This window comes from Chiloscyllium punctatum, chromosome 26 (assembly GCF_047496795.1).
Source record: "Chiloscyllium punctatum isolate Juve2018m chromosome 26, sChiPun1.3, whole genome shotgun sequence".
Taxonomy (NCBI): Eukaryota; Metazoa; Chordata; class Chondrichthyes; order Orectolobiformes; family Hemiscylliidae; genus Chiloscyllium; species Chiloscyllium punctatum.
In genome coordinates this window covers 37054317-37074108 of record NC_092764.1, presented here as the reverse complement: position 1 = coordinate 37074108, position 19792 = coordinate 37054317, and the positions used below count along the sequence as shown (strand labels likewise).

The window sequence follows — 19792 nt, the reverse complement described above, 5'->3', positions numbered from 1 at the left end:
ATATGTTAAGGTGCATTCAGTGAAATAGCAGGTATTTAAGAAAATAGTTCATGCCTCCTGGCAGTAATATATTCCAATGAGGACAAAAAGAATTTTAAAAATTACAGCACAGGAACAGGCCCTTCGGCCCTCCAGATCCTCTGTCTAAACCTGTTGTCTATTTTCTAAGGATCTGTATCTCTCCGCTCCCTGCCCATTCACGTATCTGTCTAGACACATCTTAAATGATGCTAATAATAATGCTGGCAACACATTCCAGGCACTCGCCACCCTCTGTGTAAAAAGTTTTCCTTACATATCTCCCTTAAATTCGTCCCCTCTCACCTTGGACTCATGACCCCTAGTAACTGAGTCCCCCACTCCGGGGGAAAAAGCTTCTCGCTATCCACCCGGTCTATGTCACTTATAATTTTGTAGACCTCAATTAGTTTCCTCTCCCCAACAATCTCCCATCTTTCTAATCAAAATAATCCTAATCTACTCAGCCTGTCTTGGGAGCTAGTGCCCTCCATACCAGGCAACATACCGGAGAACCTCCTCTGCACCCTCTCCAAAACATCCACATCCTATGAGGAGTGGTAACCAGAACTGTATGCAGTATTCCAAATGTGGCCGAACCAAAATCCTATACAACTGTAACATAACCTGGGTGGGCGAACTTGCAGCATGGGTTGGTACCTGGGACTTCAATGTTGTGGCCATTTCAGAGATATGGTAGAGTAGGGACAGGCATGCTTGTTGCAGTTTCCGGGTTTAGATGTTTGACTAAGATCAGGGAAGGAAATAAAAGAGGGGGAGGTGTGGCATTGTTAATCAAGGACAGTATTGTGGTGGCAGAAAGGATGTTTGATGAGGGCTCATCTACTGAGACTGAGTTTAGCAATAGGAGAGGTTGCCCTGTTGGGAGTTTTCTATAGGCTTCCAAAAAGTTCCAGAGGTGTAGAGGAAGGGATTACAAAGACAATTCTGGATAGAAGTGAAAGTAACAGGGTAGTTGTAATGGGGGCCTTTAACTTTCCAAATATTGACTGGAAATGCTACACTTGGAGCACTTGAGATCAGTCAGTTTTTGTCCAATCTGTGCAGAAGGGTTTCCTGACATAGTATGTAGATAGACCACCAAGAGGAGAGGCTACATTGGATTTGGTACTGGGTAATGAACCAAGCCAGATGTTAGATTTGGAAGTAGGTGAGCACTTTGGTGATAGTGACCACAATTTGGTTATGTTGACTTTAGCGATGAAAAGGGTTAGGTACATACCACAGGGCAAGAGTTATAGCTGGGGAAAAGCAATTATATGATGCGATTAGGCAAGATTTAGGATGCATAGGATGGGGATGGAAACTGCAGGAGATGAATACAGTTAAAATATGGAGCTTGTTCAAGGAATAGCTACTGTGTGTTCTTGATAAGTATGTGCCTGTCAGGCAGGGAGGAAGTGGTTGAGCAAGTGGTTGGGCGGCACGGTGGCACAGTGGTTAGCACTGCTACCTCACAGCACCAGAGACCCGGGTTCAATTCCCACTCAGGCGACTGACTGTGTGGAGTTTGCACATTCTCCCCGTGTCTGCGTGGGTTTCCTCCGGGTGCTCCGGTTTCCTCCCACAGTCCAAAGATGTGCAGGTCAGGTGGATTGGCCATGCTAAATTGCCCATAGTGTTAGGTAAGGGGTAGATGTAGGGGTATGGATGGGTTGTGCTTCGGTGGGGCGGTGTGGACTTGTTGGGCCGAAGGGCCTGTTTCCACACTGTAAGTAATCTAATCTAATCTAATCTAATCTAATCTAATCTGAGTGAAGCATGGTTTACTTAAGAATTTAAATCTCTTGTCAAGAGGAAGAAGGAAGCTTATGTCAAGATGAGATGTGAAGGCTCAGGCTTAAGAGTTACAAGTTAGCCAGGAGGGACCTAAAAGGTGTTGCCCAAGCTCAGGCAAACTGGCAAGGGTGTTCACTCCATTGGAATGTCCTGCAAATCACAAGCCCCATTTGTTGCATTTTTCAATGATAAAACCAATGTAGCGCCTTTTTGAAGTCCAGCTGAGTTTCAGCCAGTAAGAATTTTTGCCTAGTCACATCATTAAACCTGCATCCTCGATTGTCTTCAAGCATCTTAGTAAAGGTTAAACCAAATTCACACACTTCGGCCAGTTGTCATAACCTGGTCTCACATCCTGGCACTGATTACCCTGGTTTTCAAATTGCCAAGTAAAGGCAGTAGTATCTCAAAATTAAAAGTGACTTGTGGTTATAATATTCCTTAACTGTGTCAATCAATTCTTGAAAGGTTTTAAGTAACTCGTGCCTCAGGAAAGGTTAGGCTCCCAATGACCGAAAAAGCTGCAGCTGCACAGGCTGCCATGATAATCACTTGTTTTTCACCTACCATGTCATTTGTCCAGAAGCAATGATGAGTTCTTTCCATATGCTGGATCCACCAACATCTGAAATCGACTTTTTCAGGATTGTGCTTCACTGATCGCCAATCACCCTTTATTTACAAATGCATAGCCTTTGACAATAGTACTGCCTCATAATGAATCAGAGACAAAAAAACTGCAGATGCTGGAATCCAAAATAGACAGGTACGAGGTTGGAAGAGCACAGCAGGCCAGGCAGCATCAGGAAGTGGAGAAGTCGATGTTTCATTTGTAACCTTTCTTCAGGACTGGAGGTAGGTGTAGAGGAAGCTGCAGATAAAAAGCTGGCAGCGGCAGAGTGGTGAAGTGGGGATAGGGGAACACAGCTAGAGGGTACCAATGAGTCACATTCCTGAGGCTCTATATTGCTAACCTTGACCTTTAGGCCAGCAAGGTCCTCCGACTGGACGAGTTTTACATTTCCAATCAGGTAACTCATGCTCTTGAGGTCCAGCTGGCTGACCCAATTACATTTAGTACACTTTGTTCTGGCAAACATCACTAACTGCAGAGCAGCTCATATCTGACCACGCTAGACCAGTTTACAATGGGCTTTTAAAGATTGCAGGGGCGCAAGGAATGCCAGTGAATTCTGGGATGTCCTCTGAGGGGCAAGTTTTTATGGGAAGGCTGTATAAGATGGGTTTGGAATCAAGTGTGTTGGAAGCTATATTAGGTCGATCAAAAATTAGCTGAGTTTAGTGAGATCTGGTGAGAAATCCCACTAGGTCTTGTGGCAGAAGCTCTTCCAAACTCCATGCAATTTGGACTTTGGTAAGTAGAGACAGGAGGCTGAAATTTGCTACCAGTATCTACTGTCTATCTGTAAATTGGTGTCAAAATTTTATTTGTATTAATTCATCATTTCTGTACTATCACAATATTTAGGAAAGGGTGGCATGATGGCTCAGTGACTGGCACTACTCCCTCAGTGCCAGGGACCAAAATTTGATTCCACCCTTGGGCAACTATTTGTGTGGAGTTTGCACATTCTCCCCGCATCTGCATGGGTTCCTCCAAGTGCTCCAGTGTGGTCCTACAGTCTAGAGATGCGCTGGTCAGGTGCAATGGCCATGGGATATGCTGGGTAAGGGATGAACTGAACACTATTAACCAAGGAAGTAAGGATAATATCAAATTGAAAGAACAAAAGGTAAAATATAGCAAAGGTGGGTGGTAATCCAGAGGACTGAAAGCTTTTTGAAATGAATTTTTGCTTTTTTTTTAAAACTGCTTTCTTTTCTTTGGTATTTTTTAAAAAACCATTTATCCACTCTGCCCCTTCCAGTCCCTCTGAGTATCATAATCGAAATAGCTGCCCTGCAATCCCAGATATCCTTGCGAAGCAAAAGGATATTTGCCCCTCCTGTCACACCCACCAGAGCTCCCCATCTCTGTTTCTTAACTGCCCTTTGAAATGGTCCGGCAAGGCACTGTGTTTCACGTATCATTAAAAATAGGAAACAATTATTGATCTCTATGCCCACACCCCATGAAAGAATGTAAGTTTGGTCATACTTGGCTCATTACAACGCATGGACATTACAGAAGCAAGAAAGTATCTTAAAACAAAACAAAGATTAAATATTTGAATAAGGTAACACCAGTTGAAAGAAAAATAGAGATTCTTGACATCTTTCTTTCACCACCTTCCTGAACAGGAAAGGCAAGTGAATTAAACAGTAATTCGAAAGCAAAATATTTAACAGAGAATGCAGGAAATACTCTATAGGCCAGGCAGCATTTGTGGTGGGAAAAATGGAAGTTAACATTTCAGGTCTGTTCTAATGAAAGGTCACAGATGTATAAGCATTCCCTGTTTATTATTAAACTTATCAGTAAAAACTGTAATAAAATATCCTTGATCTACTCATCCTCCGATTAATGCACTGAATTTCATGACAATATGTATACCTTGAGCAGAACCACAAGAACTGGATAACATATAGACTTGCGGGTGTGTATATATTTTATATATGTGACAATTTTGTGGCTCTACATACAGATGTATGACTGGGGAACACTGATGCTTACTGAAGTCTAAGATATATGCTCAAATTTGTGACCTGACTAACTTGGACAAGCATGTAACTGATTGATAGTATAGTGTTATTACAGGGCTGCCCATAAAGCTGGTGCTACAAATGGAAATCCATTTAGACCAGAGTGTACTAATCTTGTGCAGCCATTGAGCTGTTATATTACTGTACAAAACATTTGGTACAGAAATGTCATTTATTTTCAATTCTAACTTCTCTATTACGTGCATCCCTATCTTGAGAAATTATGATGTGCAAAATTAAAAATGGAACAAAGACTAAAGCTAATAAGGTTCGGAAAGGCGAAGTCATTTTGTATTTGTGGAGGCTAATTTCTCCTAAACTGTTGTAAATTAGTCTCAGTTTTACCTCATTAGCAATTCAAAGCATATTTTCTATGTATTATGCTGGTCAATATATATGTGTAAAATTTTAATGATGTATGAATATTATCGGAATGGATTTCTTTGCTATAAACTCAGTGGCTGTTAATGTCAGATATTTTGAGTTGCATTCTTTCATCTGGTGTTCAATTTCTTGTGTTAAGTAACTTAACTGAATTGTCAGCTCGATTGAATAACAAACTTAAAAATTTTAGTTAAACCATTTATTTTAAAAAGTCTCAGTATAAAAAAGTGAGTTTTGATGCTCTCAGAACAGCACACATTGACAGTAGGCCATGAATCAAATCAGTTGCATTGTTGAGCAGTTAAAACTGGTAGTTGTCTTTCAAGACTACAGAAGGATTTATTCTTTGGTTATTCTTTTTAGCCAGCCTACAAAATGGCTTTTGACCTCTGCAATGGAGTCTTGGTGCACTCACTAATCAAACTGAGACCTTGTCGGAGCATGGAAATGTCACCAATTTCTCTGGATTTAAAAAAGGTAATGTTCTTTTATATCACTAATTGCCTGCAACTTTCTACAGAAATTATCTTCAGTTCAAAATTGGAATAAATTCAAAACTTATACCAGTGAATTAAGAAGGGCCTACAATGCACAAGGTCATTTCCTTTTCTTTGTGGTCAAATAATATGTATCTTGCATTCTGCTTTTATTCTCTTTTTTGCATGTTTTTAGTCTAGCAAGTTGGCAATTAATTCCTGCATATGTATCTTTTACGTGAATTATTCAAGTTAACAATTTTTATCTGGGTTATTTTCATGCCAAATATTAAAACCGAACTATTGATTTTGTGGTATCAGATTAGGTCACTGGCTTTTTGGTCTACCACAATTTAAGTCAAGGTTTTTTAAATCTCTGTCACTGTCATTAATTTCAGAAAATGTATCTCTCTTTAACTTAATTTTTTACTTCATAAATAAAATTCCTGTTCTTATTTCCTGACAGTCCCTTGAAGTAACTTGAGATTTTTCTTTGTATCTTTAATAGAACTTGTCATTGTTATTTAATAGAACTGTTGTAACTGCTTCACTGCCCTGCCTGTACAATGACTCAGCACGCATATATTTATGTACTCCATTATGGACATATTGAATTTCTTGCAGTTTGATGGTTTTCAAGAATGTCTGCCTTGAGCAGAAGGAATGTAATTATCAAAAGCATTCAATTGTTGTTAAACCTAAATGAGTATCTCATAGGCTTTTTAAAGGAACTATCTTGATATTTTATACAACAAAGTCCTTGTTATCGAGACCCTAAACATTTGACATTCTCATGCATTTGGCAATCAAGGTTCAAAAGGGGAATTTCAGATGCTTGGACTCTGGATAACATTAGCTATTGGAATCGAATGATATGTCAGGTGCTTTATTAAAGCTAGTTCATGATTTATGTTATCAATAAAGATAGACTCATCCATCATAGCCAGGAATACTCATATTTATGAACATTGCTGGCCACATATTTTTAAAACGCACATTCATCTTGTGGCAGTGGCCAGTTTAGATTCGATGAGATTCCCTACAGTGTGGAAACAGGCCATCTGGCCCAAGAAGTCCACACTGACCTCCAAAGAGTAACCCACCCAGACCCATTTCCCTCTGGCTAATGTACCTAACATTATGAGCAGTTTAGCGTGGTCAATTCACATGACGTGCACATTTTGGACTGTGGGAGGAAACCGGACCACCCGGAGAAAACCCACGCAGACACTGGGAGAATGTGCAAACTCCACACAGACAGTCGCCCAAGACTGGAATCAAACCTGGTTCCTTGCGTTGTAAGGCAGCAGTGCTAACAACTGAACCACCGTGCCCTCCTAAGTTGAGTTCTCCCAGGCATCACTAGTAATGCTCTTAGAACTGGCCAATTCAGCTAAGTGGCATCCCCATTCTCAGTCCGTGCCAAAAATCATAGAGATTACATTTTAAACAAAAGTTACTCAACAATGTCTGTCTTGCACCTGATCTAAACTGCTCCTCTTCTCTCTGTACTGTCGGTGTCATTTAACTAAAATAAACGTGCGTCACTTATTGCTTTCTACCATGTACCGGTTAGAAAATGGCTTTGCTGTGATGAGTGAGATTGTGTAGCTGCAGGGTGAATTCACAGATTATTTGCAACATTATTAATGTTAATTAGTCCAAAATGTCAAATCATGGCAATTGTTTTTGACATATTTATCTGGTCTGTTTTCTCTCAGGAACTGTGCAAGAAAAAAATTGTTACTCCAAATGTTGTGCAAGCTTACTGTTGGCCTGCTATAGGCCGTGGTTGTGACTTGATTGCAGTTTCGCAGAAAGGAGATGATCCTCTTCTGTACCTCCCTCCATTGTTGACATTTTTACAATTACCATCCATGTATAACTATCAACCCAGGCGAAATTTGGTAAGGACCTTGATGAATTTTTTTTTGCTATCATGTCCAGATACACTTTCTATTATTTATCAGTATACTTTAAATTCAGTATTAAAATTTGAAACCAAATACAGATATTTTCCAAAAGTTAAACTAGATGATGTTCAGCAGGGACTAATAAAGCAACTTACTTTTGCTACATTCTCTCATTGTTTTTTTTTCACAGCTGAAGTTTTTCTGTTAGTTTTGTGTGAGTCTATTTCTGGGTTTGTAAAACATGTCTACATATTTGGCTTCACTGTCTGCAGTGTAACCTGTCCTATGCAAACTTAAAATGTGTAATCTTTCTAAATTTACTGCCAGTACAGTTTATGTTGAATCAGTCCAGTCTTGACTTCCCTAATGTAAATGAGATATCACACATAAACAGCATTAGGAGTAGGCTGGGTGGGTCTGTGTACCTGTTCTGCCAATTGAATAAAATTAAGACCAACTTTCTGCCTTAGTTCTCATCCCTGCTTTGCCCCTAAATCCCTCTGTTACCTGAGAAATTAAAACACTGATGACTTCATTTTTAAGTATGCTCAATGACTGAGCACCCACAGCTGTCTGGAGAACAGAATCTCAAGGTTTCCCAACCCAATGTGTATTCCTAAATGCTTGACCCTCTCAAACTGAAGCTTTTAGTTTTAGACCGAGTTTTAGACTCTGCAGCCTGTCAATCCTGTTGCCTTGCAAAAAAATGTACATATTTCTGTGAGATGACTCTAGAGCATACAGGCACGTTTTACTCATTTTGTCCTAGGAATAAATCTAGGAAATCTTTGTTGCACTACCACTTAAGGGATATAATCCTTACTTTACACTAGGTATGCACTTGACATTGCCCTATATAATTGAACCCTATTTCCTTAATGTTGTAATATTCTTATGCAATAAATACTTAACATAGCTTAATGCCAACCTAATTAAATGCTATGTTAACTTTCTGTAATTTTTTGAATATCAATATTTAATCATCACAGTTTTTAAAAAAATATCTGTTTTCCTAATACAACCAAAGTGAATATTTTCACATTTTTCCCACATTCTATTCCATCAGCCATTTTCTTGCCAATTCACCCAAGTTATCCATATCTCTATTCAGCCACCTTGTGTACTTCTCACAGCTTACTTTGCCATTTAGGTGTTTTTCTTCAGTACTTTATTTTGATTTTAAACAGTCCCCTCCTTTTCAGTTGGTAATATAAATCTTAAATAGCCGAGCCTACTCCAATTGGAGCCAGCTAACCTGAAAATTAGTTTGATTTCTGCCTATTATCCAATCTTCAATTCATGCTAATCTATTAACTTCGATCTGTGGACATAAATCTTAATTCAAAGCCTATCATTGACATTTTATCAAATTCTTCTGAATAATCCAAAAATATCACATCATTTTACCTCCTTGCCTAGATGTTTATTTAAAACCTGAAAGAAGCCTCATTGGTTTTGTTAAACTTTGTTTTAAAATAAAACTCTATTATCAATAGTCAGTTAACAGGAATTTTCCAGCACCTGAAAGGCCTGAACACTACCTTCATAGTCTGCATATCAAGAGCAGCTGTGAGGCAGCAGAAGTTGTCAACTTCTTATCTGCTTGATTCTTTGCCATCAGTGATTTGTGGACAATACATTTTCCAGATCAGAGTCTTGATCTAATTTGGTGAATTTTCTATTATCTATCTCTGATGGAATATCATTGAATTTATAGGTTTTAGATGCTCCCTTCATTCACATGTTTTCCATTTTAATCAATGGTACTGTAACATAAAACACAGCAGACCAGTCAACATCTAGAGGGAAACTGCATGTTATGAATTTGTGGCCATGGTGACAAACACAATAAAGATGTTATAACAAGTTGTAATCATTTTGCTCATGCTGATGAATCTGAGTATTTCCAGAAAAAACCAAAAGAACTGTGGATACTGTAAATCGGAGACAGGAAAAGCTCAACAGGTCTGGCAGTATCTGTGGTGAGAAGTTGGAGTTAACACTTTGGTTCAAGTGAACCTTCTGAGAAATCTCAAATCTACTGAAGAGTTATGTTTTTTTCTCAATATATATTGGAATTATCTATATGTCCATACAGATTCGACTACTGTCAATATCTAATTTATTTTATCAAATCGAATTTAACAAATGAGACTGGTCAATTTCAAGCTGACTGTTAGGATCGGGCTTTTAGATGTCTGATAGAGATCTCATTACGTTCTAAGATACTTAATGTGAAGTTGAGTAAATAATTTTTCTTTGTTCTATTCTACATTAGAGAATTAATACCCATTATTTATCCTTCAATTTGCTCCCACTCAGTAGTTCTGATCTACAGTATAATTTGTGAATTAAATATCCTTCCTTCACATGTACGGGCGGCACGGTGGCTCAGTGGTTCAGTGGTTAGTACTGCTGCCCCTCAGCACCAAGGACCCGGGTTCGATTCCAGCCTCTGGCCACTGTGTGGAGTTTGCACGTTCTCCCTGTGTCTGCGTGGGTTTCCTCCAGGTACTCCAGTTTCCTCCCACAGTCCAAAGGTGTGCCGGCTAGGTGAATTGGTCATGCTAAATTGCCTGGAGAGTTAGGTGTATTAGTCAGGGGTAAATATGGGGAATGGGTCTGGGTGGGTTACTCTTTGAAGGGTTGATGTGGACTAGTTGGGCTCAAGGGCCTGTTTTCACACTGTAGGGAATCTAATCATGTACAATGTCTAATTCCATTAAATGTTTAGGCAGAGTACTGCCTCTTGGTTTAACCCCACAAGTTGGTAGCTTACAGTTGGTATCAGAATAAATTTAGGATCAAAAATTTAATTTGGGTGTACCCAAAGTGTTCAGCTTCTCCCCAGAAAAAAAATTCTGGCCAGGTGTCTCTGATAACATACTTAAAAGTTTACAGCATATTTTTCTGCAAGCCCACTAATGAGCCAAAGAAATTGTTAAGTCACATTGAACTGCTGCTTTGGTTTTCAGTTTAAGCACATCTGGTACACAAGGAATCTTGTCCCAAGTGAATTCTAGCTTTATTTTGGGTTTGGATATGACTTATTATCAGTATGAATCCCTGGACTGTTGCTCCAATTGGAGTTGTTGGTTAAATGAAATGATAATTGTTTTCTAGGTGTAGAACAAAGGAATTTCATCCTGAGCATGTAACATTGTCATGTCGACTGAAATCTCCCCTTTCACATAAATTTCAAGAACATTTTACTGGGTGATAATTAGCAGTTTCTTCGAAAAACATTGTAAAATCCCGAGCGGACTTGATCGAGAGAATCTTGAACTAGGAGCTATAGTTTAAAAATAAGGGGTTGCCCATTTAGGACATTGAGAGGAGCCATTTTTCTCTGAAGATCTTTGGAATTTCCTTCCTGCAATGGTAGTGGATGCACAATCTTTAAATGTTTATAAGGCAGAAATGAATAGATTTTCGATTATCACATGGATGGAAGAATATCTGAGGTATACAATAATGTAAAATTGAGGTTAAAATCAGATCAGCCATCACCAGGTCATTGCACATTAAACTTGGTAATCCAGAAGCCCAGGCTGTAATGCTGTGGGGAGATAGGTTCAAATCTCACTATTATTTGTGGAATTAAAGTTTAATTTCATTAACTAATCTGGAATTGGAAAAAGCACTCTCAATATCTATCAATGTCTCTCATCTCTGTTGATTGTTGAAAAATTCATCTGGTTCACTGGTGAGTTAGCTGTGTCGGTGCAATCCTCTCGCAGGTTAGTATCACTTTGGGAGCCCATTATTTTGAGTTGCTGGTATATAAGCCCCATTCCACTGCCCCCACCCAGGCCTACAAGCCTCATTCCTGGTGAAGGAGTTATACCTGAAATGTTGATTCTCTTGCCACTCGGCTGCTGCCTGACCTGCTGTGCTTTTCCAGCACCACAGTCTCGACTAGTGTGCAAGTACCCATGGCATGAGTAGCAATTTCTTCCAAGAAGCCAACTTTAGCCTGTACCATGAAAGCAATATTCTTATCACCATTTCAACCCCTTAGCCACTGCATTTAATAGAACAGCATTGTTCAAACCTTTGATGTTCTACTTGACGCTCAACTTTATGATCATAAAATTCCTCAATCCTAGCAATTAAATTGGCCAGGATTTTAAAAGTACATTTTTGAACAAGCTAACTACTGCCTGGTAATTTCCTTACTTGTATTAGCTATTGCAGAGATCAAAATACTGCTAAATGGCTTCAATATTTTTTCTATTAATATTTCTTAATTGATCTGACAGATGTTCATTTACGATCTAAGCCAGAAGCTTTCCATAGATTTATACTGAAAAACTCTCTTCAACTTTGTGGTTTTCTTGTCTACTTCTTGTATAACCTGGGTTGTGGCTGCTCCAAACGTTCAGAAGGACAGGATGAGCAATGCAGGCGGGCAAAATCTACTTATCTATGCTACATAACTATGTGAGCTGACTGTATTGCTCGCAAGACAAAGCTTTTCACTGTGCCTCGGTACATATGACAATAAATTCAATTCAGTTCAAAAATTCAATTCAATAAGAAATGAAAATGTGTAGGGAGGAAGAGGAAAAAAAAATTACCAGTCATTTGGGAAACCTCTTCAGTATTCCACAAGTTCACTGAACACTGGGGTATATAATTTGTGTTTATAAAATTAACATATCAATGTTAATTTGGGGGTTATCATGACTGCAAAGATAAAGTATGATTTAAGACAAATGTGTTTTGACATGTGGCTAAAACATTACATTTGCAGTTTTGTATTTTTTGAACAATATATGCAACTAATGTTAATAAAACAATCTTCTTTTTTTAAAAAATATTAGCCATTAGCAATAATTGTTTGCCCTGGACGACAGAAGGCCCATTTTGTGTACCAGATGTTAACTGATTTAATAAGAACTTCCCGACCGCTTTCTCTATCTTTGGTTTTGGTTGGACAGGATCCAGAAGAAATCAAGAAAATAAAGTTTACCAAAGGATGTAAGTGTACTCTTTGTAGTTGCAAGCAGATTGGCTTCTGAGGAAATTCTGGCCTTTAATCTTTGTTGAGAGAGAATACTATAAAAAAAGCTCATGTGTTCCAACCTCTGTCATTGAATGAGTAATTTCATTAAAGTTGACCTTTGTAATGGCATCTTTTCAGCATAACTGAGTGGTTAAAAATAGAAATACAATTAAATTTCAATCAAGTAGCTTTCCTCAAGGTGGTTGACGTGGTCGAAAACGAAACTCCCATATGGTATATTGCCTCCCAGGTGAGTGGGTCAGAGATGTATCAGATCGGCTGCAGGACATTCTAAAGTGGCAGGGTGAACACTCAGCTGTCGTGGTGCATAAAAGCACCAATGATATAGGTAAAAAGAAATGGTATGAGGTCCTACACGAAGAATTTATGGAGTTTGGAGCCACGTTAAAGAATAGAACCTCAGAGGTGGTAATCTTGGGATTGCTACCAGTGCCACGTTCTAGTCAGAATAGAAATGAAAGAATTGGCAGGATGAATGCATGGCTTGAGAGATGGTGCAGGGAGGAGGGGTTCATATTTTTGGGACATTGGGACCAGTTCTGGGGAAGGTGGAACCATTACAAATTGAATGGTCTATGCTTGGGCAGGACCTGAAGCAATGTTCTTGGGAGTTCTGTTACTAATGCTATTGGGGAGGGTTTAAATTAATGTGACAGGGTGAATGGAACCAAATGAGGAGGTTAGTGGACAGTAAGGAGGTAGTAACTATGAGGAATTAGATAATAAAGTCAGCCTGACTAAGGGGAAAGAGTAGGTCGGAAGCAGATGGTGAACGCAAAGGGAGAGGTGGTCTGAGGTGTATTTGTTTTAATGTGTGAAGTGTATTAGGTAATGTAGATGAAATTAGGGCTTCGATTAGTACCTGGGAGTATAATGTTATTGCTCTTACTAAAACGTGGTTGTGGGAAGGGCAAGATTGGCAACTAAATATCCCAGGACATAGATGCTTCAGGTAGGATAGAGAGGGCAGGAAAAGGGGTAGAGGAGTTACGTTTGTGGTCAGAAAGGATATCACAGCTGTGCTGAAGAGAGACACCATGGAGGACTTGAGTCGTGAGGAAATATGGGCAGAGCTGAGAAATAGGAAGGGTGCAGGAACCATGTTGGGGCTGTATTACAGGCCTCCCGACAGCAAGCATGAGATAGAGGTACAAATATGTCGCAACATTATGGAAAGATGTAGGAGCAACAGGGTAGTGGTAATGGGAGATTTTAATTTTCCCAACATTTGATTAGAATTCACCTAGTTTAGAGGTCTAGATGGAGCAAAATATATAAGGAGCATCTAGGAATGTTTTATAGTACAGTATGTAAATATTCCAACCTGGGAAGGGGCCATGCTGGACCTGGTGTTGGGGAATGAGTCCAGCCAGGTGTTGAAGTTTCAGTAGAGGATTACTTTGGGAATAGTGATCACCATTCCGTAAGTTTTAGTAATTTATGGACAAAAATGAGAGTGGTCCTAAAGGAAGAGTGCTAAATTGGGGACGGCCAACAATAGCAAAATTCAGCATGAGCTGGGGAATGTGGATTGGGAGCAGCTGTTTAATGGTAAATCCGCATTTGATATGTGGGAGGCTTTTAAAGACAGGTTATTTAGAGTGCAGGACAGACATGTCCTTGCGAAGATGAGGGATAGAAATGAAAAGATTGGGGAACCGTAGATGACAGGTGCAACTGTGAGACTAGCTAAAAGGAAGCATACATAAGACCTGGGTGACTGAAAATAGAAGAAGCTTTGGAAGAATGTCAGGACAGTAGGACCACTCTGAAATGAGGAACTAAGAGGGCTAAAAGGGATCATGAAATATCTGTAGCAAACAGGGTTGACGAAAATCCTTTTCCTGAAAAGAAAAGCCTTTTATTCATATGTAAGGAGCAAGAGGGAAACTAGAGAAAGGGTTGGCCCACTCAAGGACAAAGGAGGAAATTTGTGTGTAGAGTCAGAGAAAATGGGTTATAGAGTCATAGAGATGTACAGCTTGGAAACAGACACTTAGGTCCAACTAGTCTATGCCGACCAGATATCCCCACCTAATCTAGTCTCATTTGCCAGCACTTGGCCTATATCCCTCCAAACCCTTCCTATTCATATACCCATCCAAATGCCTTTTCAATGTTGCAATTGTTCCAGCCTCCACCACTTCTTCTGGCAGCTCATTCCTTACATGCACCACCCTCTGCATGAAAACATTGCCGCTTAGGTCCCTTTCATGTCTTTCCCCTCTCGCCCTAAACTTATGGCCTCTAGTTCTGGACTACCCCACCCAGTGGAAAAAACTTTGTCTATTTATCCTATTCATGCCCCTCATGATTTCATAAACCTCTGAGGTCACTCCTCAACCTTCGAAGCTCCAGGGAAAACAGATCCAGCCTATTCAGCCTCTCCCTATAGCTCAAATTTTCCAACCCTGGCACTAGGAAGGAGACCAGAATTACACAAACTATTCCAACAGTGGCCTAACCAACGTCCTATACAGCTGCAGCATGACCTCCCAACTGCTATACTCAGTGCTCTGGCCAATAAAGGAAAGCATGCCAAACGCCTCCCTCACTATCCTATCCATCTGCGTCTCTACTTTCAAGGAGCTATGAACCTGCACTCCCAAGATTTCTTTGTTCAGCAGCATTCCCTAGGACCTTACCATTAAATGTATAAGTCCTGCTCTGATTTGCTTTCCCAAAATGCAGCACCTCGCATTTACCTAACTTGAACTCCATCTTCCACTCCTCAGCCCATTGGCCCATCTGATTAAGATTCTGTTGTAATAGACAATAGGTGCAGGAGTAGGCCATTCAGCCCTTCGAGCCTGCACCGCCATTCAATATGATCATGGCTGATCATTCCTAATCAGTATCCTCTTCCTGCCTTATCTCCTTAACCCTTGAGAGCTCTATCCAACTCTTTCTTAAATGAATCCAGAGACTGGGCCCCCACTGCCCTCTGGGGCAGAGCATTCCACACAGCCTCCGCTCTCTGGGTGAAGAAGTTTCTCCTCATCTCTGTCCTAAATGGTCTACCCCGTATTTTTAAGCTGTGTCCTCTGGTTCGGCACTCACCCATCAGCGGAAACATGTTTCCTGCTGCCAGAGTGTCCAATCCTTTCATAATCTTTTACGTCTCAATCAGATCCCCTCTCAGTCTTCTAAACTCCAGGATATACAAGCCTAGTCGCTTCAGTCTTTCAGCGTAAGGTAATCCCGCCATTCCAGGAATTGACCTCGTGAACGTACGCTGCACTCCCTCAATAGCCAGAATGTCTTTCCTCAAATTTGGAGACCAGAACTGCACACAGTACTCCAGGTGTGGTCTCACCAGGGTCCTGTACAGCTGCAGAAGCACCTCTTTGCTTCTATACTCCAGTCCTCTTGTTGTGAAGGCCAGCATGCTATGAGTCTTCTTCACTACCTGCTGTACCTGCATGCTTGCCTTCATTGACTGGTGTACAAGAACACCCAGATCTCTCTGTACTGCCCCTTTACCTAAATTGATTCCATTGAGGTCGTAATCTGCCTTCCTGTTCTTGCCACCAAAGTGGATAACCATACATTTATCCACATTAAACTGCATCTGCATGCATCTGCCCACTCACCTAACTTGTCAAGGTCACCCTGTAATCTCCTAACATCCTCATCACATTTCACCCTGCCACCCAGCTTTGTATCATCAGCAAATTTGCTAATGTTATTGCTGATACCATCTTCTATATCATTAACATATATTGTAAAAAGCTGCGGTCCCAGCACGGATCCCTGCGGTACCCCACTGGTCACTGCCTGCCATTCCGAAATGGAGCCGTTTATCACAAGCCTTTGTTTCCTATCAGCCAACCAATTTTCAATCCAATCTAGTACTTTGCCCCAATAACTTCCCCCCCCAATTTTACTCACTAACCTCCTGTGTGGGACTTTATCAAAAGCTTTCTGAAAGTCCAGGTACACTACATCCACTGGATCTCCCTCGTCCATCTTCAGAGTTACATCCTCAAAAAATTCAAGAAGATTAGTCAAGCATGATTTCCCCTGCATAAATCCATGCTGACTCTGTCCTATCCTGTTACTACTATCCAGATGTGCCGTAATTTCATCTTTTATAATAGACTCCAGCATCTTTCTCACCACTGAGGTCAGACTAACTGGTCTATAATTTCCTGCTTTCTCTCTCCCACCTTTCTTAAAAAGAGGTATAACATTAGCCACCCTCCAATCCTCAGGAACCAACCCGAATCTATCGAACTCTGGAAAATAATCACCAACTCATCCATGATTTCTCGAGCCACCACCTTCAATACCCTGGGATGTAGACCATCAGGCCCCGGAGACTTATCAACCTTCAGACCTAACAGTGTCTCCAACACCAATTCCTGGCAAATATAAATTCCTGCAAGTTCAGGTCCTTCAGCCACTGTTACCTCAGGGAGATTGCTTGAGTCTTCCCCAGTGAACACAGATCTGAAGTACCCATTTAATTCTTCTGCCATTTCTTTGTTCCCCGTAATATATTCCCCTGTTTCTGCCTTCAAGGGCCCAATTTTAGTCCTAACCATTTTTTTGCCTTGCACATACCTAAAAAAGCTTTTACTATCCTCCTTTATATTATTGGCCAGTTTACCTTCGTACCTCATTTTTCCTCTGCGTATTTCCTTCTTAGTAATCCTCTGTTGCTCTTTAAAAGCTTCCCAGTCCTCAGTTTTCCCACTTATCTTTGCTATGTTATACTTTTTCTCTTTTAACTTTATATGTTTCTTAACTTCCCTCGTCAGCCACGGCCGCCCATGCCTACTCCTGGGATCTTTCTTCCTTTTAGGAATGAACTGATGCTGCAACTTCTGCATTATACAAAGAAATATCCGCCATTGTTCCTCCACGGTCATCGCTGCTAAGGTATTGCACCATTGAACTTTGGCCAGTTCCTCCCTCATAGCTCCATAGTTCCCTTTATTCAACGGAAGTACTGTCACTTCCGACTGTACCCTCTCCCTCTCAAATTGCAGATTGAAGCTTCATGTATTATGGTCACTACTTCCCAATGGCTCCTTCACTTCGAGGTCTCTGACCAATTCTGGTTCGTTACACAATACCAGTTCCACAATTGCCTTCTCCCTGGTCGGCTCCAGCACCAGCTGCTCTAAGAATCCATCTCTGAGGCACTCCATAAAGTCTCTTTCTTGAGGTCCGATACCATCCTGATTCTCCCAGTCTACCTGCATGTTTAAATCCCCCATAACAACTGTCATAACATCTTTGCAACAGGCCAATTTCAGCTCCTGATTCAACTTCCATCCGACATCCAGACTACTGTTTGGGGGCCTGTAGATGACTCCCAAGAGGGTCTTTTTACCCTTAGTATTTCGCAGCTCTATCCACATTGACTCTACATCCCCTGACAAGGGACTGAATATCCTCCCTTACCAACAAGGCCACCCCACCCCCCTCTGCCTGTCAGTCTGTCCTTACGATAGCACATGTAGCCTTGAATATTCATTTCCCACTTGAAGCCACGTCTCAGTTATCCCCACAATATCATAATCTGCCAATTTCCAAAAGAGCCTCAAGCTCATCCATCTTGTATCTAATGCTTCATGCATTCATGTGTAGTATTTTTAATTTGTTACTGCCCTCACCCTTCCCATCAACCCCTATTTCCCTCAACCTTACAGCATGATCCCTTTCCGAGTTTTCTGCCTCATTGATACAGTTGTCTTTCTTGACTTCTCTTGTTCTAACTTTCCCTTCAATTTCCTTTTTAAACATCCAGTTTGTCCCCTCCCCTGAGTTAACCTCCTTCACTGTCCACTACACTTTTTGGTCCACTACAAATTTTGGTGTCACCCTGCAAACTTGCTAACTCTACCTCCTATGTTTATATCCAAATCATTTACATAAATGACAAAAAGTAGTGGACCCAGCACTGATCCTTGTGACACTCCACTGGTCACAGGCCTCCATTCTGAAAAACAACCCTCCACCACCACCACCACCACCCTCTGTCTTCTACCTTTGAGCCAGTTCTGTATCCAAGTGGCTAGTTCTGACTGTATTCCATGAGATCTAATCTTGCTAACCAGTCTCACATGGGTAACCTTTTCAAACTACTTACTGAAGTCCATATAGATCACGTGGACTGCTCTGCCCTCAACAATCCTCTTCGTTACTTTTTCAAAGAAATCAATCAAGTTTGTGAGTTATGATTTCCCACACACAAAGCTATGTTTACTATCCATAATCAGCTCTTGCCTTTCCAAATATGTGTAAATCCTGTCCCTCAGGGTTCCCTCTAACAACTTGCCCACCACTGAGGTCAGGCTCACCGGTGTACAGTTCCCTGGCTTGTCCTTTCCACCCTTCTTAAACAGTGGCACCATGTTAGTCAACTTCCAGTCTTCCGGCACCTCACCTGTGACTATTGATGATACAAATATCTCAGCAAGGGGCGCAGCAATCACTCCCATAGCTTCCCACAGAGTTCAAGGGTGTACCTGATCAGGTCCTGGGGATTTATTTACCTTTATTCGTTTCAAGACAACCAGCACTTTCTCCTCCTTGAAAAATGTCCATATTACAGAGGATGTTACCACCTGTCTCCCCACATTCTATATCTTCCTTCTCCACAGTAAACACAGATGCAAAATACTTGTTTAGTATCTCCTGCGGCTCCACACAAAGGCTGCCTTGCTGGTCTTTGAGGGGCCCTATTCTCTCCCTAGTTACCCTTTTGTCGTAAATGTATTTGTAAAAACCCTTCGGATTCTCGTTAATTCTATTTGCCAAAGCTATATCATGTCCCCTTTTTGCCCTCGTGACTTCCCTCTTAAGTGTAATCCAACTGCATTTATACTCTTATCAGGATTCGCTCGATCTCTCCTGTCTATACCTGACACATGTTCCCTTCTTTTCCTAACCAAACCTTCAATTTCTCTAGTCGTCTAGCATTCCTTACACCTACCAGCCTTGTCTTTCACCCTAACAGGAATATACTGTGTCTGGACTCTCGTTATCTCATTCTTGAAGGCTTTCCATTTTCCAGTTGTCCCTTTGAGATTCTTACTGATTATTTTGCGTTGATATTCACTGAGGAGAGGGACATGACTGATATTGAGGTTCGGGATAGATTTTTGATTACTTTAGGTCAAGTCGGCATAAGGAAGCATGAAGTGTTGGGTGTTCTAAAAGACATTAAGGTGGACAAGTCCTCAGGACCAGGTGGGATCTATCCCAGGTTACTCAGGGAAGCGAGAGAGCAAATAGCTGGGGCCTTAACTGTTATCTTTGCTGCATCCTTGAGGTCTCGGAGTACTGCAGAATTGCTAATGGTCCCTTGTTTAAGACGGGTAGCGGGGATAATCCCGTTAAGTTTAGACCGGTGAGCCTGATGTCAGTTGTAGGGAAACTGCTGGAGACGATACTAAGGAATAGGATCTATTTACATTTGGAAGAAAATGGGCTTATCAGTGACTGGCAGCATGGTTTTGTGTCGGGAAGGTCATGTCTTACCAACTTCATAGAAT

General features: G+C 40.8%; 1 protein-coding gene across 1 annotated transcript in view; it reads left to right on the top strand.

Moving 5' to 3' along the window:
* Positions 1 to 19792, top strand: part of tdrd12 (tudor domain containing 12) — a 150645-nt gene that overhangs the window by 50772 nt on the left and 80081 nt on the right. Inside the window, exons 13-15 of the mRNA XM_072547812.1 lie at positions 5230 to 5343; positions 7064 to 7249; positions 12082 to 12238. Of these exons, the coding sequence (XP_072403913.1) occupies positions 5230 to 5343; positions 7064 to 7249; positions 12082 to 12238 (457 nt within the window). The remainder of the gene's footprint in view (positions 1 to 5229; positions 5344 to 7063; positions 7250 to 12081; positions 12239 to 19792) is intronic.